Here is a 23,670-nt window from a genome sequence, read left to right on the forward strand (position 1 = left end):
TTGGGTAACAGATTACAAGTTGTAGTTGCGTTATTTATGAACAGTAGGGTCACTTATATGCTCCTCATTTATTTAGCAGTTTCAGAAACTGTATATTGATTAAACCTTTTACAATATTTACTTTACACATAATATACGTCTGGGTTTTTTTTAATACTAGTAGATTAAAAAATATATAACAGAAAAACAACAAATATTTGTGAAAGTAAATTGAGTTGCAGCATAATATCTACTGGTATACCACAGGGCTTCGCACTAGGCCCCTTTTTGTTTTTGTTTTTGATTAACTATTAAATAACTTATAAACTGCTTAATACTTTAAAAAGATCGTGTTTGTTCCGTAATTAGATTCACCAAAAGTAACCTTTTCTAAAAATGATACTGCACCTGTATTTTTATTATAAATAATACTAATAATTAACTTGGGTTTGTGTCAAATGTAGTGCTTTCCCCAATGTTCTTTTTGACCTGAGAAGAATACACAAAATGTCGGGGTTTTTTTGTCTAGCTAGAGAAGACCATATATACATGTGTACTGCCCGTCGAAAAATTATCACAAAGGAACAAGCAATCAGCCGCCACCCCAAAATTACTCGCCATTTAGTCATGATATATTTTATATATGCTAGCTGATTGGGTAACAGATTACAAGTTGTAGTTGCGTTATTTATGAACCTGTTAACAGTAGGGTCACTTATATGCTCCTCATTTATTTAGCACAATTTCAGAAACTTCCTACGCCAGTGCTTGTCAATCCGACTTTATTCTAATAGATTCACAAAGCAGTAAAACGACTATCCTGAGTTTGTAGCCACTTTGAAAGGTTTTCAGCTAATAAAATAATTTTACATTATTAAAATCACAACTTATTTACACTTTCTTGATTAGAACATGAATATCTCTATAACTAATTTTGATGTATTTCTGGACATTTGGTTGTATCTCAATATAGATTTTTGTCTAAAATAATTTCATACGTACGAATTTATTATTTTTTCAAATGGCCAAACGAAATTTGAAATTGTTCGGCCAAAGGTCAATCCAAATGCATTAATCCGTATAATGCTTTACACGGGTGTAGGAAGATACCAAAAAGTGTGTGTGTGTGTGTGTGTGTGTGTGTGTGTGTGTGGTCTTTGAAGGGGGGCACACACACACATATATATATATATATATAAAAATACATGCATAAATATATATAAACCATCTGTTACTACAAAGTGGAGGGCACATGCCCCCTTCACCCCACTCCCCCATCCCAGCTTCCTACGCCAGTGCTTTATATTTAGAATATTATACGGTGAGATAGTGTTTTAAAAAAAAAGCAAAAACAGTAAAAGCAGGATAAGCGTTTATTTTGTTGGGTGAACAAATTGAAGTCTAGCTAGGGCTGAAAACTACCATAGTCCCTTTAAAAAAACACGAAGCAGCAGACGAATGTCTGTTCATCCAACCTAAACCATCCCACGTGATAAATTCTAAAACAGACCGGTGTGGGAGAAGGTCTAGCGCATGTTGAAGCTAAGAGTGTTCAGCCAACTGGCGAAGTCTTTAGCTGGCAGGATAGGTGGCACTGTGCAGGCAATTAATAATGCCGTATGTTAGCCATCATCCGACACCTCTACTATCTCCTACGAACTGGTATACACGTCTTGTAACCTAGCAACTGTACGAGACGAGAGCTAAAATGGTACTCGTATACAGACCTGGCGTCTTGGCACGGGTGCGCCAAACGAACGGCAGATCGTATGTGATGCATACCAATCTTCCTGAAAATCTCGCCGAGGAAACCTGAGAATACCTCAACTTCAGCACGTGGGCAGCTGCATCTCATTAGCGGCGCGTGCTCATGGCGCGTGCTACTGCATACCAGTCAATAAAACGGCCACAAAAAATATATAGTAAATAAACCTTTTTATGGCTTTGTGTGAATTGTTTTGTAGATTGTACATTCTGCAATGAAAGCACGTTTTTAAAAACATAATTAAAATTCTAGTATGGATCATGCCAAACATCTTTTTTGGTACGTGTGATTGGTTGGGTGAGCCTGAATACTTTTGCTTATGCCTAGTGGATCGTTTGGAAAATTTGAATAATATATATTATATAAAAACTATTTCATTATTCCTACCCGATTCCAAGGGAAGGGTGCTAGTTGCACACCCCTCCCCGAAATTCGAAGTGCTCCTTGAAAAATAACAACTGTGTTTAGCAGATTTATTCGTTCTTAGTGGGGAACATGTAATATCTTGGTCAGCTTCTGTGTAAGATTACCATTTTTCAATACTACAGGTGCCCTTTGAAAACGTTGCACCCCTCCCTAAATGCTGGAAGTGTCCTTTTTAAGCATGCATTGCACCCTTTGAAAAATCTTGCATCAGCCACTGTTATTTTTATTACGTTACCATTTAGAACAAACTAACTTAATTTGGTGGAACACATGCATTTTATTGCTTTGAATATAAGTACCGTATTTCTTTCTTAAAGGAATTCTTTCTGAATTGTTAAAAAAAAAAAGTAATTTAAAGTACTGCTTAATCCCATGAAATAACTATAATTAATGGTACGGCGGAACAGTTATCACATGTATTAAGACAATACAATTATATTAATATTTTCAAAATAAAATCTACAACTACAATAGAAATCAATCTTTAGTCCAGTTCAGTATAAACCATCATTTATATGGCTATAGGCACACAAAAGAGCGATTATGACCCAGGGCCGTACTCCGCGAGGGTGGGGTGGGGGTGGGGGGGTAGGAGTGCCGTTTCCCCCCTAAGAATCTCACCTTTGTTTTGTTTTTTACTCTAGAAAATAGCATACACATCTCAGGGTGTTATTTGTATAGTGTTTCATTTGTTTATAAAAAGTAGTGCCCCCCCCCCCCCCCGATTATGATCAGGATACGGACCTGCAACGTCCACATGTCCGTCTAGCTCTCAAACGGCAAAGTATTCGGGATATGTAGATCCCAGTTCTTAAGATGCACGCCTCCATAGTAAAATGCTACATCTGCCGTTTCCGTCTTAATACTGGGATCCGTCGAAACGGCTGAGAAATAGCCGAGAGTATTCGCACACGGTATACGGGACATAACTCCATTTTATAACGCTGAAGCAATGGGTTACTTTCACTTCGTGAACACTTTCTTAGGTTACTCGATTATGGTCTATTGAAGGAACATTTTTATTGAGTATGAATCACTCACCTTCTCCACCAATATATAAATATGTATTATACATAATGGTGTTTAAATGACAGTGTTGTGCAGTTGGTACATGCACATGATTCATAGTTAAACATAAAAACAATATCCGTTTATAAAAGAAATTTGTTTTGTTTAACGACACCACTAGAACACATTGATTTTGTTAATCATCGGCTATTGGATGTCAAACATATGGTCATTTTGACACAGTCATAGAGAGGAAACCCGCTACATTTTTTCCATTAGTAGCAAGGGATCTTTTATATGCACCATCCCACAGACAGGATAGCACATACCACGGCCTTTGATATGCCAGTCGTGGTGCACTGGCTGGAACGAGAAATAGCCCAATGGGTCTACCGACGGGGATCGATCCAAAACCAACCGCGTATCAAGCGAGCACTTTAGTTTACTACTGGGCTACGTCCCGCCCTCCGTTTATAAGGGCTTATGGATTAAAATAAATATACATTTATTTATTTGTTGTTACTTTTACTATTATATTGTTACTGCTTACCATTTGAGCTGTCTAAGAAAAGAAAAAGTTAATAATGAATACTGTTAAACCATCGATTACCTCTATTTCTTTTACTTTTCTGTCCTTGTAGTTTATTCAATCGTTTTTCACGATTGTTTACTTTTATTGATTGATTGACTGATCGATCGATTGATTTATTGAAAAGTGCAGTCGCCATTATTGTACAATTTAATGTTTATAATTAGGAGTGGGCCTCGTAAGTTGGATAACGTGTGCCCAATCCTTTTGTATATATATATATTATATGCAATAAAATATGTTTCAATCAAATATACTACAGGATAAACTATCTGCGTTACGTATGTGTTGAACGGCAACTAATTAAATTTAATCAGATAACTATAGCATAAATTAGTAGTTTGCCAGCAAAACAAATACCAAATACGATTGTGTAAATATTTTAATGATAGTACAGAAATCACACAAGACAACTTTTATTTATTTTTATTTTTTGCTACTGTGATAGTTACGCCCCTAATAGACCAATGACAATGCAGTTCATTCCCGCCGACAAATTACAGCTCAGCTATTATATGATTCATCGAGTAAATGTATTCCGGTTTAGGGGAGGGTTTGGTGTAAGCGAAACTGTTCAATTATGCTATTCCCATAATTTATACTGTAATTAATTCATAGATATATAACAGACGTGTTAAAAGTTAAACTGTAATGTAAACCAAGACTTACGCCTAATTGTAGGGAATTCCGTTTACAGCCAGTAAAATTTACATATTCCTTATATGGATATAAATAATGTTGCTGGAGTAAAGTCATACATTTGAACAGCCAGGTGTCCCCTCGCTGTAAATCACGTGACGGAATACACCTTTGCGTCGTCTTTTTGCGCTGACCGGCGGACAGATATTTGATGAGTCACATTATAGAAGAAATATTGTTTTCAAATTTTAAATATATATCATTCTGTACGCATTGTCGCCTGTGAATTCCGCGGGATTGTCCTGAAAGATCATTGATCAGGCTTGCAAATCGGCTGATATTATCGGAACTAATTTGTCGTGCAAGGTCACAGTTATTTGGAGTCGTTCATAGGTCCTAGCTTGTGGATTTGTATCCGACCGGTTAGCCAGGAGTGTGTGTGATTGAACATTTTGTGTGTCTTGAATTATGAGCCAATTCAACATGTCTCAATCAACAGGAATACTGAGTGGCTTGAAGCTAAAGATGAACACTTTAAAAGAAGAAAATGATAAATTAAGAGACGAACAGGAATATTTCAAAGCTGAAATTGTAGCTCGTGATCAGAGAATATCGGCGGTAGGTGATCGGTTTCACCCCTCAATATTTCATGTTTATTAGCCTATGTGGTATGTTTTATATTGGTACCTACTTCATACATTCGACAAAGAATGGACTCTTACTGGCAATGCTAGCTGTGGTAATGATCTGATTGCATAAATATAGTTAATGCCGGTAGCGGCGTAAAACTTCAAGAATTTGGGTAAGATGGCGGCTTTCTAATTTCACCATCCTAGATAAGGGTTTATCTTCTCCATTTACGCATTAATCTGCACGATTACTGTAAGTATTAAATACAGATATAATGGTATGTGTAATGTTTTGTAGTATATTGAATGTGATCAGCAGTCAAATAGCTTTTCAGTCATTAAACTGTAGCTGAAACCTCAGACGTCTATCGTCACCCAAACAAGGCCTCTTTTGGTCCTGTTACATTCAACACTGTGTATTGGACCTACTTACTGCAAATTACCTGTTAATTGGGTTGAGATTGCAAATTGGTTAATAGTCAAGTGTAAGATATGTTTTGATTCAGATTTTGTCTTAATACACTGCAGTAAATCAATTAGTAAATCCCATATCTTGACCATGATGACTTGTTCATTAATTTTAAATGCATAATGACAAATGTTGCAAGAGGGAGAAGGAAGCAACTACTTCCATTGTTTTTGATGAGTAACAGTTACTTTTTTATGCATTGAAAAACAAGATTATTGGAACTTTGATACACATTGTGAGGCAGGCCTATGAGAATTGTAAATTGGCGTAAACCATTTCGTTTCTATGTTACCCATTATGACTATGTAAAAAATTTCCTAAATATAATGCATGAACGAAAAATGCGTTACACAAAACCGCAGTTGCGTGGGCATATCGTGTAAAAAAAATATCGCTCTTTGCAAGTTTTAGAGGTCTGTGTGGTAGTGACTGGAAAATATTTAAAACTTAAAATCATCTGAGTGAGATGATCCTGCAAGAGGGATGAATGATCATACAAGGATGATCAACAGAATGAAATTTTTTGTCTTGAATTCTGGTGTTTAGTATATGAAAGCTGTCTTTGTTCTTTTGTGAAAAATTCTCAGTAGTTAATCCTGTCTTTCAGGACTATGCACTGGGTTTTCCAGATTATTTGTTCACGGTCATTTTCTTCCTTTCTACAACCTGTTGTATCTCATTAAGCCACTATCACTATGCTGCTCCATAAATTTGTTTACCAGTTATGTCTTTGATATTTTCTGGGGAGGGCGGGATGTAGCTCAGTGGTAGAGTGCCTGCCCGAGGTTCAGTGGGTCGTGGGATCGATCACCATTGGTGGATTCATGAGGGTTTTTTTCTTGTTTCGGCTAGTACAAAGTATCCCATGCAGGGAACATTTCACTATGCAAGTGACAAGATCATTACACAATTTAAAACTTTTTTTAATCAGTAGTTGCTAATCAATTTTCAATTAACTAAAAATATTGCTAATCTTCAGATTTTGAAAGCAAATGTTCCCTGCCATGAGTGATACATCAACAAGACATAGTATTTTATGCAATCTTTCACTTTGTTAGTGTGTCAGTTAAATACAGCTTAATTAATGCTCATTGTCAGTCAGTTGTATGGTAAACTGTTCCATTCTAAGATAAAAAGTTACAGACATTAAAATTGTCAGAACTTTATTTGCTGTGCAAATATAATTTGTGTAACCAAACATTTCGTTACTTTATGTGAAAGTTGTGAACTTGAACATAAGATTTTGAGATAATGTTGCCTGTGTCAAAGATCCTTTCCTGATATTTGTAAGATGAGCAAATGTGGCAGAAGCTAAGTTTCACTATGTGTGAAATTGTCAAAATAGTCGTGATATGTTAGAAAACAAATAATCATAACTTAAAATTTGTTTTTAAAATGAACATAATGACAATGTAAATCTATGACACATGCATCGCAGGATCGAACCACCTCAATAGATCTGTTCATCTGATTAGATTTTTCTCACTCCAACCAGTGCACCACAACTGGATAAAAGCCGTGGTATGTGTTTTCCTGTTTGTGGGAAAGTGCGTATAAAAGATCCTTTGCTGCATTAGGACAAATGTAGTGTGTTTCCTCTGATGACTATGAGTCAGAATTAGCATATGTTTGACATCCAATAGCCAATGATTAATAAATCAATGTGCTCTAGTGGTGTCGTTAAACAAAACAAACTAACATTTCAAGTGTAGTACAGAACCATAGCTTTAAGTACACTTTTAGGATTACGTTTGGTAATTTACTAGTTATTTAAATACAGGTCACCTAGAAATAAAAATCAATGTGAACTGACTTTTAGATTTTGAAATATTGTCCACTGTAAATCAATGACATTTTCAGGCTTAGAGTACTTCTGTGAGAATTTTGAATATTTATATTTAAGAATAGGTTTTAGTGGTGGGTTCATTTTCATTCAGATTAAATCTGTTTCAAATCTAGAATAATGCCCTTTGTCCATTAATGGCTTTAATCATGGTTGTTATTTTTTGTTGCCCCCAAAACAAACCACACACTTTCACTGTGTCCAGTTTTCTCTGTTGGTAGGTAAAAACACATGGACATGTTTGAAACTGACCAGTGGTCACTCAGGTCAAGTGTGAAAGAAAACATCAAAACATCAATAATGCTACAAATGAATGGAGTGACATTTTACAACCACCTGTTATAGATTTTAAAATCTTACTTTCTGTTTATTAAGAGGACGTGCAAGGGGTAGGGGGAGGAATCCACATCATTCACATACATGGGTTTTTTTTCTGTCCATCCATACAGGTTTTGTGGCAACCATCATTCAGAATAATTTTATTCCCTTTTGAGATTTTTTATTTTTTATAAATTGGCTGAACCTACTGAATATAAATCTAAAGGGGACAAAAAGACTGAATTAAAAAAAATATAAATGACAAAAAAATACAAATAGATCTTTACATACCAACTGTCCCATTACTAATGTGGTAGTTTGTTATGGCATTCTGGTACATTATAAACCTATCAAAAACTTAATTCTCAGCATGTAAGTTGTACAGTAAGTTGAGGATCCCATGGTGTATGCAGTATGCAGTGTTTTTTACAGTCCAAGACAACAGGCATGTCATGTACTTGTCTAAAATGGATTAAAAATACAAAGTAGGTATCATGTACACATATTTAATTAAATCTGAACACCTCTATATGCCACTGTCCTTTTAACAATCAGAATATATAGGTACCATGTACTAACATACATGTATGTTTTCAGTGTTTTAATATATTTATTTTTCCATCTTCATAAATCAAGGTTAATATTTGTTCCTCGTATTCAGCTTTGATACATGTAGTCAAGATTACTGATATCCACTACTAGCGCCCTCTATTGGAAGAAAATTTGTAACACCGATTATGTACCTTACACGATGACATCGCTGACCAATCGCAGCATCGGTAACATGTGACAATCTTGAAAGCAATATCAAAAATTAACCGCCGAAACATTTTTTTTAACATATCGTGACAAACACGACACGTTTCCACGGACGCTGACACTGCCATATTTGTTTACAATAACAAGGGAATCTATAAGGAGCGTTGTGATTCGTTGCAATCAGATCTCATCGCATCCAATGAAATTTAAGCATTTTGTGGCACGATCTCTTGACGACATGTATCAAGGCTGAATACGAGGAACGAATATTAGCCTTGATTTATGAAGATGTGATTTTTCATGTGTACAGTGGCACTGTACTGTTCAAGTAGTGCCTGAGTCTTATTTCCTTTTGGAAATTGATTGAGCGGTCCGAGGTCACAGTGTATATTTCTTTTTGCACTGTTTGATTGTTCGGTGGTTTGTGGAGGCTGGTAAGGTGATACAGCTATCTACCACGAATCACTGCTCAGTTAGCTCTGTCAAAGGTTCAGTTGATTAGATTGTCCTTGAAACTAGTAAGAGTAAGACAGTCTAAGATGAAACTGACAAATTGCAAACAAGTCTCCCATGCACTGCACTGCCCTGCCATGATTTGAACTGGGACAACCTAGGGAGACAAACAACAGCCATCAATAGGCTAGGTTCCAGTAACGAGCTACTCTTGGCATACTAAGTTCAACATTATACATAGCTTTATTTTTTAGTGGACCATTAAAAAAAAGCACCCAAATTCCTTCGTTAAAACAGCGCAACTTTTCTTTTTAGCTTAATCCTCCAGGACTTTCAAATTCCATAACATCAAAACTACCCCCTGCATGCTACCAGCCCCGGTCTGGTTGCTGGTGCTCTCTTGCACCTGCCAGTGCGGGCAGTCCCCTCTCCCACCCATCCCAACCCTTTTCCTGCTCTGGACAGAGGAGCTGACCAAGGCCAACAGCTGTGCCCATGACAGGCATGCACTACAACAGCTTGTCCTGAATGTGCACGTAAAACCCTCTGACCTGATGTAACTGGGCATTGGGTAGAATCATTCTCCATAGTGGAGCTTTTGTCTTGTCACAACTAGAACTTATCAGAGGACACAGTGTGTGTATGTGATTTCAGCTCTCGAAATTTGCAACAGCAGTGCTGATGCAAGAAGCTGTTGCAAAATTTATCTGTCATAGCATTTGTATTGTTATATTAACTGTTATTATTTATACTAAATTGTCTAAAGTTGCAATATAATAGGAATTTGGAGGTCTGTAGGTGTGACTGGTACTAGTACATTTTATATAAACAGCACTTTACAACAGAGGTAGCCAGTACAGCAACCCCTGCAATTAAGAAAATGTCCACGGCAAAAAAAACATTTCATTGAAAAAAACCCTGAATATAGTCCAAGGCAGAAACGTGCTGTGGAGAATTAAACTCCACATCATTGCCGATTGCTGTGGGCATTTACAGGAGTTGGTATAGTAGCAGCAAGTCTCTTCTTTCATTATCAGATTTCATTTTGAAAACGTGTTGCAATTTTTATTACCTTAATTTAGACATCCAATAACTGCTGATTAATATAAAACATGCATGAGTTTTTTGGAATTCTGGATCTTAGTGACATCTAAAGACATCTTGGCTTTGTTATTTGCTGAAACAATCCTGCAGTTTTGTCCACGTCATCTTCATCTCTGCTGAAGTTTTAATGTTTCCTTTCAGTGCTTGGTGAGGATTCTTTAACACTGAAATATTCTTGTTATTTTTTCTTTTGAATTACTTGTTGTCTTAAGACTATGAATATTTTTTCCACAGTTTGGGTTGGTGTAATGTAGTGGATTTTAGCCCTTATGCAATATTTTTTTAATTTTAAAAAACATTTTTTTTTTTTTTTAAGGTGTTAATCCCATATGTAATTTCAAACCTGTACACAGGTTCAAGAGGATTTATGTTTGTAGATGGTTTACAGTTCTAGGTGTGGTGGTGAGAAGTATTTGATATTGATCATCGATATGTTGTGTGTCCTAAACTTTTACCTGTCAGAGATTTATGGCTGTTTACCAATAGGTAGTACTCTCACATTACTGTTAATGTCATTACAAATACATACTCCCCACAAAAGAGTGAGGCAGTTTAATGTTGTTGTTTTTCTGGGTTATTTTCTCATAAATCTTTTCAACTGGCAGTAGGCGGCAGGTGGAGGTCTGGTACTGGGATACAAAAGTTAAATCTTGTTTTGTTTAATAACACCACTAGAGCACATTGATTTATTAATCATCTGTTTTGAAGAGGAAACATGCTACATTTTCCATTAGTAGCGAGGGATCTTTTATGTGCACTCACAGATAGGATAGCACATACCACAGCCATTGATATGAGAGATGTATACATCTGAGTTGCTTTCCTACTGTACCATCGAGTCGTCATTTGTACCTGTCTGGACGAGTAAGTTGAATGACAGGGTTACATGTGTGTTTCACACAGCGGGGTGAAGTGTCAGATCGGGTTTACTTTAAGTGTTTGATCACCACATATAGGAAGGATTCTTCACACCTCAGGTGACTGCTCTCACTCTCACTTTCTCACTCTGTCTCTGTCTCTGTCTCTGTCTCTGTCCCTCAGTTACTGATGAAAATATTTCACATGGCTCCAGGGCAAATCCTGTAGATTAAAACGTTAACTTTTTAAAGTGTTATGTTGAAGTAGTGTTGACTTCATTATATTTTTCGTTGACAAACAAATACAATACATACAATTTTTTTTATTATAAAACTATGTAATTGTTTTCACAAAGTAAGGTGAAATTCTTTGCTAGTACTGCAAGAAATACATGTATATGTGTATAAACAAATAAAAAATACCTCTATCCGGCCATAGGATTTCAAATATCATGGGGAAACACATTTTCAGTTCTGTGTTTTGTGATCATGGAAACCGGGAAACTGATTTTATGTTCCGTTGGATAGTTGTACTCGATATAATAATTATGGGAAATGAAATTTCACTTCCATAATTTTACCAACATGGTACCAGAAACTATGGTATATGTCAGCTTTTGTTTAGGTTGGGGAACTTGTGGCCTGCAGTATAAGATAGCCTGTCTATATGATATATATATTGTCATTATATAGTGGAAACCATTTTAATGTCCTTCCTTTCCCAAACATTTTGTACACAAATAAAACATATTAATCAAGTAAGTAAGACAGACGCAAAACGTCTTCTGTTAATGTGGTCAACCACAACCAACTTATTTTAATCTCGTTTAATTCTCAAACTGACCACAAATAGCCTCATGTTTGAAACATAATTAACACTGGGATAATCTGGCCCCGACATGCACACTGTCAGATAATGGGGACTGACCATGGCAGTTGTCTTCAAATACTGGCAGGATTTAAACTTGACCTGGGGGATTTTCGTACTGTCAACAGCAAGCTGATTTTGTGAGGAAAAGTTCAGATAAGGTGTGTAGAATATTGCCTTATTGACAAGCATTGGCTCAATCGGGTCACTGGTTTACACTGGAATGCTGCCTTTTATGGCACAGCAGCTTTGATTCAGAGGTCACTCCTACTTCCCTTTATCCGGTTGTACTTGAAACATAGGCTATGACAGATTAATACAGTATTCTGTTGTACATACATGAAAACGTAGACTGCGATACGTGATATTATCTGCAGTTGGGTTTGGCAATATGGGCTATTCACTGTTCTGTTTGCATTTCGCAGTATTCCATGTGAACTATAGTTGTGGTTAACTACACATCAGCATATTGTACAACTATGACTGTTTATTGCCACACTGGGAACTCCCATGGACAGGACAGTACATACCACAGCCTTTTGATATAGTCCATCAATGGTGATTGATCCTACAAACCATCACACCTCAGGGGAGTGCCTCACTATGCTACATCTTGTTGTCCATGTTAGACTTAATACAATGCTGTACACTTGCAGTTTATCTGCATTTCTTTAATTTAATTATTCTGCCCTTTAAATTTTACTTTATATCACTTAAATAACCTAGTTATCCCACTTTTTCTCGAATTTTTCCGAGAAAAAAAATCAGTCATTTGAACGGATACACTGAGTCCCGCCCCTGGTAGTGACAAAGGTAGATCAAAGTCTGGTGCAGTGCGTTTGAACGGTTTATGAGTGCTGAGTCACCTATTCATATTTTGAACAATCCCAGCATTTGACACACGAAGGGAGTGGAATGTCTCAGTTCAGTTGCAATGTATTAAATGATTAATCCTCTGGGTGTTCTGATGAAATTTAATTCAAAAATTGCATGCCCTTTTAAGATCTACCGTAATATGTTGACTACGTCAAACTTGAAATTGGCTACCAATTTCCTAACAATATATTCTTCAAATTTCTGAGGGGTCCAGCTTAAACCCCCAGAGGTGGTTCCCTATGCTGTCTGTGGCCATGTAAATTAATATATGAGGGACATTTAATATTCCCTTCAGTGACGAAATTATTAACTGTGGTAACCTTCATCTTTATGTTGGTGTCGCTGTCATTTTTGCAAATAGTTTGGTTTGGATACTGATGTATCTGTATTCAGTTTTGGTGTACAGTATAGGAGTTTATTGAAGAGTTGGGTGTAGGGGTGGGGTATTTTCCATGCGTATATGTTTGTGAATTGATCTAATACACAAAAGTCTTGTTCTAGGTTGGGTTAAACAGCTACGTTAAAGAATAACAACTTCACTTTGAGGTTTATTAGCTTGTTCTTCCTCTTTCATTGCTAGGGATCCTCCATATCAACTACACCACATGACATGAAAATGGTTATCATTCATTGGAGTACAAACATTATCCTGTGGAGGAACCCCCCTTGAATCTACCACTGAAATATTCATTTTATGGTCATGTCAAATCACTATTCGGATAATTGAACATGGGTACCTTGATTGTCGACAACATTTATCTGGTCGTTTTTCAATTACACTCGATATATTTTGTGAATGGCTTTCAAAATTATTCATGGAGGTTAGTTCAAAGTGATACATAAAGAGCCTAGTGTATTGACAATTGTACTTTGATCTATAATACCCTTGAGTATTGTGTGGTATATATATATATATATATATATATATATATATATATATTTTAAATATTTCTAAATCTGCCTGAAAAAGAACGCATGTCGAAAACTTGTGATTAGGAAAATAGGGGTCCAAATATAACATTGCTTATTTTAGAAAATAAAAACTTGTCTAGATCATTCTTGCTTTAATTGTTAAATGTGTAATTGTTTACTGAGTGACATCTGTCAAAATAAGAGCTTTGAATATTTCCGTCTACTCCATTTGTAGAGAAAGAATTCTCAACACTTGCTCTGATGCAGATTTTAATTTTTATATTCATGACATACACAGGCATTGGATTTGTGGATATTTATTTAGGATTCCACTGGAATCTAAAAATGATTTAATATAGATATTTTGGAATTCCTTCTTATGCTTATGGGATTCATGGCAACACAGAATCCTTCTAAATCCGTGCCTGCATACATCATGTACATTGTAGCCCTGGTTCTTGTTTTCAGGACACAATATTTCGTGAGAACCGTTCGTGTGTCGGTTACGAAACTTTAAAATCACGAGAACCGCCAATCGGTTATTTGGTGAACAATTACATTCTAAAATTAAAAGTACCATTTAATATGATATATCAGTAATGGAAGTGAAAATCAGTTTGTTTTTGAACCACCAATGTAGCACACAACTGTAATTCAAGTGGTTTAAGATTAGGTAGGCCAAACTCATCGGTTACGAGAACTATATTCACGTAACCGAACAATTGGTTACCTAAGTAAAACTCAAGTGAACTGACTTCCAGTTACCTAAGATTTTGAAATATTGTCCCCTGGTTTTGAAAGTCCAGTCACCAGCAACCCATTCTTGTATATCCAGTAATCCTTATAATATAACTGATGATAGATAGTGGAGTCTTACCCGTATTGGCCTGCAGCTGTAGTTAAACAATACACTGAGACAAATCGGTTGAGCGTGTCAACTAATTTGGCTTGTCCATTGCTTCGAGCATTTGGACTTCAATCCTATGTCATGTGTGTTTTCAAATAGCTTATCAGGCATTGCATTTTGGGGGTTTTAAAAAGGATTTCATTGGATTTCAATGGAATCATAAAATGATATTATATATATATATGGGGGATTCCAGCTAAAAATCTTATTGCCTAATCACAGAATTGTGCTCTATTCGCAGCCTATTTACATATATTTTTATTCGATTAACTTTGTCCATAATTCTAACAAAATTGATGTTGAACTAATTCTATGTTAATCAGTACTGACCAAAACATGTCCTTTCAAGAGGGATGGTTATTTACTGCAGGTAATTTGTCCTGGCATACTAGTAGATGATGTAACAGAGTAAGGTGGCCACTAAAGGTTAATGTATGCAATATAGAGTTAGCCATTTCAGCAGGTTTCACTAGGACATGTGTATGTTTAATACATATACCTAATACTGATATATCCTTAGGCAGCTGGTTAATGGATATGACTAGACTGTTTCCAGTTGATATACTGATTTAGTGGATTTAAAAAAAAGAAGCTCTAGTATCCAGTATATATATATATAAGTATTTTTATGTGTGTGTGGGGGGGGGGGGGGGGGGGGGGGGGGGGGTTGAAATTAAAATGTAACTTGCTAATAAGAGTCTTCACCAAGAGATGCAGCTTAACGGGTACAATATTTATTAATGATTTTATGTACCAGGACTTATTTGGAGGTTGTTTTGTTGAGATGTGTGTATGACATTATTTCGTTTACCTCTTGTAGATGGAGACAGAAATCAACGGCATGAACCGCCGTGTACAGCTTCTAGAGGAAGACATGGAGAGGAATGAGGAGAGACTTCAGACAGCCACCGAGCGTCTCGAGGAGGCATCAAAAGCTGCAGATGAGAGTGAGAGGTGAGTCAGATAGCAGGTCTCAATACCTTCACTTTAGCAGTCTTATTGGACTACTGGCTTTTGAATTTTTCTGCTACTTGAGACAGAACTTGAGGATGGGTAGATTTAGGGTCTGTGCTTATAAAACATTTTAGAGTCCAGGCTCAATCTTTAATGACATCACATGTATACAAGTTCTATAGCGTTGTTATGACATTAAAGTCTCGGACTCTAAATTATTTAGAGTCTTGAGTCTAGACTCTAAAAGTTTCCTAAGCATCAGGCATGATGGTGTTACAGATCATTGGGACCAGAGGGTGGACAGGTCTTCCTATAATGCTGCAAAGTATTCATGAGCGTGTAGTATGGTGGGGGTATGGATTGGGGTGGTCTTTCAACATATGGTAGTGTGGTTAGTGCAGAGCTTGAGGTATTATTATAAGCTATCAGCATGTAGTAACTATGTTGGGTGGGGGGTTCAGGCTGGTTGGGTGTTTTTTTCCTTGCGATGGTGTTTCAAGTGTATGAGAATGTGATATTTCAAAGTATTTTGAGTGTATAGTGGAGGATGGAGGAGACAAGATGTGAGATGGTCTTACAGAGTATGGTCATGTAGTGTGGTAAGGGGTAGTTCTGGGCGTGGTATTAAAAGTATGAATGTCTAGTGTACACTGGGGTAATGTTAAAAGGTATGAGGTGGTATATTATGTGGTCAGGCTGGAAAGATTGTTTTGGGGTGACAGTGCGTGCAGGTGGCTTTACGAAGTATAGGATTGTATTATATTATGTGGGTTCATGGTTGGATTTATGAATATAGTTTAAACTTGTTGGGACATGTTGTATGTTATAAATAAATGTGAAAGCAGCTTATTTTAACATTTTATTTCATCAGAGTAACGGTTTTTGAAAATGAAACTTAAGAGTATCATTTGTGTTTTAAATGTTGGTTTTTTTGTTGTTGTTTTTTGCATGTAACGTTAATGTATATTTTTGGTATTTGTTGCAGACTGTGATCCACAAAACTGCTTATTTCTTATTTTCTCTATTACTGTTTCAATCAGGACAATCCAACTGGTTTCTTTGTGTTACATCATTAATGAGCAATGTCCTTGGAATAAAAGTAAAGAAACATGAAGCACTTATAAATGTCAAGTTAAATTTAACAAACATTACCTGGAGTTGGTCACTGCATTGCAAATATAAATACATTTAGTTGTCCTAGCAACAGTATATAGATCTATTGATCGATTGTCTTTATAACCATCATAACCCTGCTTATTGGGTGTCCTTCAAGAACATTTTGCCATGCGTCATTACATTTATACAAAGATGCACAATTCCAAACAGCATCTAGAGTTATAAATTGCATGTAAACTTCTTCATTCAGTCTAGTGTTCACTTGATGCACGGTCGGTCTAGGATCGATCCCCGTCGGTGGACCAATTGGGCTATTTCTCGTTCCAGCCAGTGCTCCACAACTGGTGTAACAAAGGCCGTGGTATGTACTATCCTGTCTATGGGATGGTGCATATAAAAGAGCCCTTGCTGCTAATTGAAAAGAGTAGCCCATGAAGTGGTGACAGCGGGTTTCCTCTCTCAATATCTCTGTGGTCTTTAACCATATGTCCGACGCCATATAACCGTCATTAAAATGTGTCGAGTGCGTCGTTAAATCAAACATTTCCTTCCTTCTTTATTCAGTCTATTTAAAATATATTTTCTTGTTAGAGCCAAAATTAAAATTAACCGAAGTGTTAAACATTTTTTTCCTTTCTAATTAAGTACACAGTCCTTGGTACACATCTCAACTATCTTGGCTACTTTGTTCAGGATAGAGAAACCTTAGTAAGACAAAAGTCGGTGTAGTAAATTTACACCCTCCCATTGAGTTGTACATTCATTGAGGGTTGAAGCCAGTAACAAGATACGTACCCAACACCTGCCAGCCTTTAAACTGGGTAACTTGAGCTCTGTACGGTCAAGACTGGTATCTGTGTCCTTTCAATCATTTCAATTTATTTTTGTGTTTGTATCCAGTTAATGTTCAAGCACCCTATCATGGGCACCAATTTCAGCTACCTGTTCTTTTTGTCCAGGACTGAGATTAGTGGTTAGTTGCTAGTGAAAAAGACTTGCAGGTCTTGAACTTAAATGATGACACCAACAACAATTGCAGTAGATGTGATATGAATTGCTGTAGGTCAGGGACTGCTGTCAGTTGATAATATTTGGTTTTTTTTTTGTTTTGTTACAAAAGTTACTGGTTTTAAATTGCTGAAGACAGGCTCAAATACCATCTAGGTGAGCAATTTGCCTTTGACAAAAACATTTCAGAATTGCCGAATGTAACAAATTCATATGTTTAAAAACCCTGGAGTTTGTATAGTGACCATACATGTATCCCTTGAGCTCTTAAAAACTTGCTCTGGGATGGGAGCAGGTACTGGGATGTGAACCCAGTAACTAACAGCCTTAAGGCTGATGGCTTAACCACTGTGCCACCAAGGCCCATTATACATGTCAGACTCGAACTACATGTTCTAAAGTTGATGACAGGATTTGAACTCTCAGCCATAAGATCTTTGCTGTCCCTGCATTTTGTGTTGTAGCTTTCAGTCTCAGAATAAATACACTGTTCATATGACATCAGCGCGAGAAGCCAGTTTAAATCTTATGGGGCTTTTGTAACAGATCAAATGACTGGAGATCTGGTTTTTTGTTTTTCTGATGGTGAACCCCTGATTAGTGTAATCTCATCGTGATGACATGGCAAACAGTGCATGTATGTCTTTGAGAGACTTCTCCTGGAGGTGTTTATTCAGGTTAAGTAGCCACTCATTCATCAGTTCGGATGTTACAAGATAAAAAATGTGCACGTTTTTATTTTAAATGATACAAAAAAATTAGAACGTCTAATTATTCTATACAAAATGTCTGAATTAAACCCTCTCTGACTTTTAAGGGTCTTTTAAGAGAAAATGTCAATAATATCCTTTATAAAATCAACTGGGGTATGGTATTTTATCTTTTGACGCCTTTTACAGTATCAAAATAAATCAGTAACCATTGTTCAGGTTACCAAGTTTACACACGTAAAAAAAAAATGGAGAATGGTACTTCACTCTCCGCAAAATCTTATTTAAACAAGCACTTCACCTCCTTAATTTTGATCCAATTCAAATGCAAGAAACACATACAACTACATGTTCCAGTACAATGAGAACAGTGACGTGAATGAATAATAAAGTATCAGGGTATTTATGAAGGGACTTAAGTAATATATACTAATAATAATGGGAATTATCAACTTGATACATGTGTCGTAACCCATAGGTTATTTATTGTCAACTTGATACATGTGTCGTAACCCATAGGTTATTTTGTGGTAACCTATACATGGGTTATCAGGCATGTCGCTTATTTAGAGATGCCTGTTTTAGTCATTTCTAAATGCTTTTCGTTTGGCCTCATGTTTCTGTTGTCGTATAAGGAAATTCAGAAAAATTATGTGAGTTGTCACTATTAATGTTTGGTATTTCCTGACCATACCAAGCTGACAACACTGTGGGTTTGTTAAGGCGAGACTATGTGTATATGGTATGCTGTTTACATAGTTGGAATTACACATACCATAACACCATGAGAAGCTGCGGTTCATGCTAGAATGCTGCATTCTTCCACTACCTCAAATGTTTTATAATGATAAACACTTGATTTGAAAAACTTGTGATTTATGAAGATACCTGTAAGATACTTAAACTGTGCATCAGCAGATACTGATGTTTCGACCAACCCTGTCCTCAAAGAAAAGACGATTTAAAAATTCAGTTGAGAACCATAACTAGTGGGGACAATTGTTTTCACCACCACACCTCCTAAAATATTTAAAGTGCTTATTATTTAGTTTCAAAATGCTGAAAGATTTTATATAGATGGAGATGATATTGATTGAAAGGCCATGCTTATGTCTTTTTACTGCCCCCTCAATCCCCCCTACCACGACTAGTTAGTTTAAGCTAGGTGTAGCCCTTTATCTAATGCAAATTAAAAAAAGTATTACCATATATGTCCAGTCATACTTCAGATGTTTTTATTTCTAAAAATAAAAAGTAGAACACGTACAATAAACAAAATACTGAGTCAATCCATTTGACAAAGCCAGAAGATAATTTTAAAATCAATACAACTACACGCCTCTACATGCAAAAGACAAAACACCGGGCTATCAAACACCAGTGTAACTTTCATGCTGTGATAATGCGACCAACAGCTGTTGAATTTATCGACTTCACTTGATGGTGATTTCTCCAGTAAGTGAGGGCTCAAATAACTTTATTTTTAAAATAATCATATTCATAGGCAATAAACAACTTATGTGTTGTCCTGAAATTTTAAGAGTATGTTTTCATATTTTTATATATATATATATATATATATATATAATATATATACGCACGCACGCACATACACACATACACACACAGATATATATATAAATAAGGTGTCGCTAAACAAGCACTTCCTTCCTTGCCTATCTATGATAACCGTGTATATGGGTTAATTGCCTTTGGTTGAGCATGTTAAACAAGTCATTCACTACACGGGATTTTGGCTTTTTCTATCACAGTATATAAGACTGGTTATTGTCCTGATTGAAACTAGCTATTGTACACAGATCAGAGGCATTTGTCGGGTTTCTTTTCTGTTCTTTTTTTAGTCTCAGGCACTGCACATGTTTTCATTATTGACGATTGCTTAGAAGTGTTTCTTTTCTCGGTGATTTCCACACACACACACCAGTAAACATTGTAAACAGAGGGACCTCGAAACAAGAGACCCCCGCGTATTTAACTGTTAAACCTATGCAAAACAAAGCAGTTTGCAGGAGTAAATGTATTCTGGCATTTGATTGCTAACTTAAATGGCCATTTTAACAGCTTTTTACCAACTCAGAGAAAACAAATGTGCGCCATGGCAAACAGCTATGCACTGTGTCCACTGTTTGTTATTGCCCTTTGTGTTTCATGGCGTTGGTGAGCTGCATGTAGACTTTCACCTGATCTTATCTCATTTACAGGTACATCGGACAGCACTGTGTTCATTAGGGCTCTTACAGACTTGACTCAGTCGCAGGTGGTGGTGGGGTGGATTATTGTTCATTGTATTTTCAAAATTTATGACTGGTTGCAGTTCAATGCAAGTAAAGCCAAACTTCTTTAGTGTATTATACCTGATAACTTTTACCCCATAACACAATTTCCTGATCATTTCTGGATCAGCCGAAAGTAGAATAAGAATTACTTAAAACTAAGGAGGGTTGGGGGGGGGGGGGGGTGTGTGTGTCATGTAAAGCATTACATAATCTTGCTGGGATGTGGAGGGTCCATGTGTTAAAGCTATGAAATGTCTTGAAGCATAATATTGGGCGTCTGACTACCAACTTTCTGAGTAGATCTACATGTATTTAAATGTACATAGACCTATTTCAAAAGATCATGTCAACACACAAATGTAATGGAAACCTTCAATCTAATGGACGTTTCTGTAATGTTAAAATAATGATAACTTCCATAAGGCTCATGGAAGTACCATAATGGTGACATTGGTTAACGGGACATGGTTTTGTCTGTAAACTAATCTTAAATAACTTGGCAGATTTACCATACCGCTCATGGAAAAACGAATTGATGATGTAGTCTCACTCCACCCCACCTTAAAATTGTGATCATTTCTGGAATAAGTCCTAACATATACTCTCTTCTTGTTTTTTAAATGTGTGCAAGTACACTTCAGTACTATATTTATGTAGTAATATGTATTATATCCTGTTTGCTGTTAGTGCATGCAGTGGTTGTTGTGTTCTGTTCATTGTTAGATGTACACAATTAATCTGATTAACTGTTACAAGTGTGTGTGTATTTTTTGTGTGTCTAACGACATCAGTTATAATATAGTGACAATGCTATCAGTTATATATGTCACATTTTCCCAACATAGAAAGTGGATAACCTCGATTATATTTTGGGTGTGTTGAGGATCATGTCATAAATAATTGATAGCGTGTTATTTATTACAACTGATAAATTATAATATTAAACAATATAAAATATTCGAAATTTTCTTTTAAGACTACACATTTTTTTTTCATTTAAAAAAAACTACAAAAATCTTGGCCATTAAATTGTTTAAGATTTTCATGTTCTATTAACACTAAGATTCTTAAATTAAAATGATGAATTGAAAAACATTTTGCTGGTGTTTGAATTCATGGTTTAGAGTTGAGCTACAGCTCAAACACCTCAAACAGTATTCTGTAGTTTTTTAAGTCATTGGACACAACTCTGACTGCATGTAGGTTGTGTGACAATGAAGTGGAGAAAACATCTTATGTCCAAGTCCAGACATGTAGTAAATGTTTTAAGGTTATCATTCTAAAATTCATCAAGGAAGAAACTCATATCAGTTGCTCAAGCTAGTGATATTTGTTTTCTTCCTTTCTTTTAAATTATTTGTGTGCTTATATCCAATTAAGGTTCAAGTATGCTTTCCTGGGCACACACCTCAGCTATCTGGGCTATCTGGGCTATCTGTCCAGGACAGTGGGTTAGTGGTTAGTGAGAGAGAAGAGGGTGTACCGTGTAGTAGTCTTACACTTAAAACTTGCTCTGGGTGGGAACCGGTTCCGACCTGCGAACCCTGTACCTACCAGCCTTATGTCCCATGGCCTAACTAGGTCACCACCGAGACTTATGTTTTCTTATAGCAAGGTTGTCAATAGTTACGTAAGGGAAGTTGAGTTTCCAATTCTGTGTAGTACTGCATAATGGTGGTTTAGGAGTAGCTGCACAATATAGGGCAGATTTCCTGCATCAATTGTTAACTAAACTGCAAGTTGGTGCTATATATAAATAACACTCGTGATCATTTTGGCGCTTTTTTTTTATTTTTTTATCAACATTGAGACTGTGAACTTTTGATTGTTGCAAATCTTGTGGTCATTTGAAAGTAATAAACAAACCAGGTCACCTGCATGGACCAGTTCTCCTGGATTCACTGTGGGGCCCTAACGAGGTAGACTGTCACAGTCGAGTGATCTTGGCCACTAAACACTGAACTGGGTTGAATCACTCCAGGGCTGGGTTACAAAGCTATGTGTAGTTTGTCCTCTTTCTTGTCACATTGCACATGATTCACCCGTATCCTGTTTCCACGCTGCATATATTGTAGAATAATGGACACCATAAAGTCACTGAATAGCTTGTTCAATAAGCTGCAGTATAAAAGTGTTCATGTGGAGATTGATAATCAATGTTACATACTGTTACACTCTTTACAGCAGTGGCGATCACCAGCTCTGATCGTAAACTGTAACATTGCTTCTAGTCTGAAATCCATCAAACAGGGCAGCAAGTCTGGCTTTGCTAGCACAGTGGTTAGACTTTTGGTTATAAGGCTGGTAGGTGCTGGGCTCGTATTCCAGTACCAGCTCAATCCCCGGAGTGAGTTTTAACAGCTCAGTGTGGTGGTGTAAGACTTCTCTCTCACTAACCACTAATTATTAAACTGTTCTGGACAGACAGGGCAGACAGCTTAAGTGTATGTTCAGGACAGGTGGTTAATAAGCATAAAAATTAAATTAACCACTTCAAGGTGCATTTGGTCATAGCATCAATCTCTGCCATTGGACAAACAAATGGCTGATGAATTATACGTTGTGGCAAGCATATACAAATAAATCTTCCCAGCTGACTTCATTTTATTGGTCGTTCCAGCCAGTGCACCACGACTGATTTATCAAAGGCTGGTATGTGCTATCCTGTCTGTGGGATTGTGCATATAAAAGATCCCTTGCTACTGGCTGAAAAAAGTTGCAGATTTCCTTTAAGACTGTGTCAAAATTATCAAATGTTTGACATCCAATAGCCGATGATTAATTAATAAATGTGCTCTAGTGATGTCGTTAAACAAAAAACCCCAACCTTTTTATCTTTCATTTTATTGGGGTTGAAGGTACATGTTTGAGTGGTAGACAAACTCCCAGTATTATATATACAAAAATCTTTTCAACAGACTTTTTACATTAGTGAGTCAGGAGTAGACAAACTTTTAGTCAATATATATATATATATATATATATATATATATATATATATTTATTAAATCTACCCTTCTGATTCTCCACTTCATGGGTCCAACGCTATATGTAGTTGTAGACAAACTCAAAATAGAAATTAAAAACAAAACTCAAAATAGAAATTAAAAACAAAAATCTACTTTTCACTCTATTGCATTGGGAGTTAGAAGCACCAGACAAATTCACAGTACTATTTAAAAAA

The 23,670-nt window shown here is 36.3% G+C and overlaps 1 protein-coding gene across 24 annotated transcripts in view; it reads left to right on the plus strand.

Annotated features, from left to right (window-relative positions):
- The window catches only part of LOC121381751 (tropomyosin), a 67,494-nt gene that overhangs the window by 15,241 nt on the left and 28,583 nt on the right, over positions 1–23,670 (plus strand). For 23 of the 24 annotated variants that reach the window (XR_005959088.1, XM_041511242.1, XM_041511235.1 and 20 more), the window contains one exon: positions 15,222–15,355. Coding sequence is in view for 23 of the 24 variants with exons in the window: in XM_041511242.1 (XP_041367176.1) it covers positions 15,222–15,355 (134 nt within the window). In the remaining variant the exon portion in view is untranslated. Of the gene's footprint in view, positions 1–4,554; positions 5,025–15,221; positions 15,356–23,670 lie in introns of those variants that run through there. The other variant, XM_041511268.1, reaches the window with a different exon arrangement.

This window comes from Gigantopelta aegis, chromosome 2 (genome assembly GCF_016097555.1).
Source record: "Gigantopelta aegis isolate Gae_Host chromosome 2, Gae_host_genome, whole genome shotgun sequence".
Taxonomy (NCBI): domain Eukaryota; kingdom Metazoa; phylum Mollusca; class Gastropoda; order Neomphalida; family Peltospiridae; genus Gigantopelta; species Gigantopelta aegis.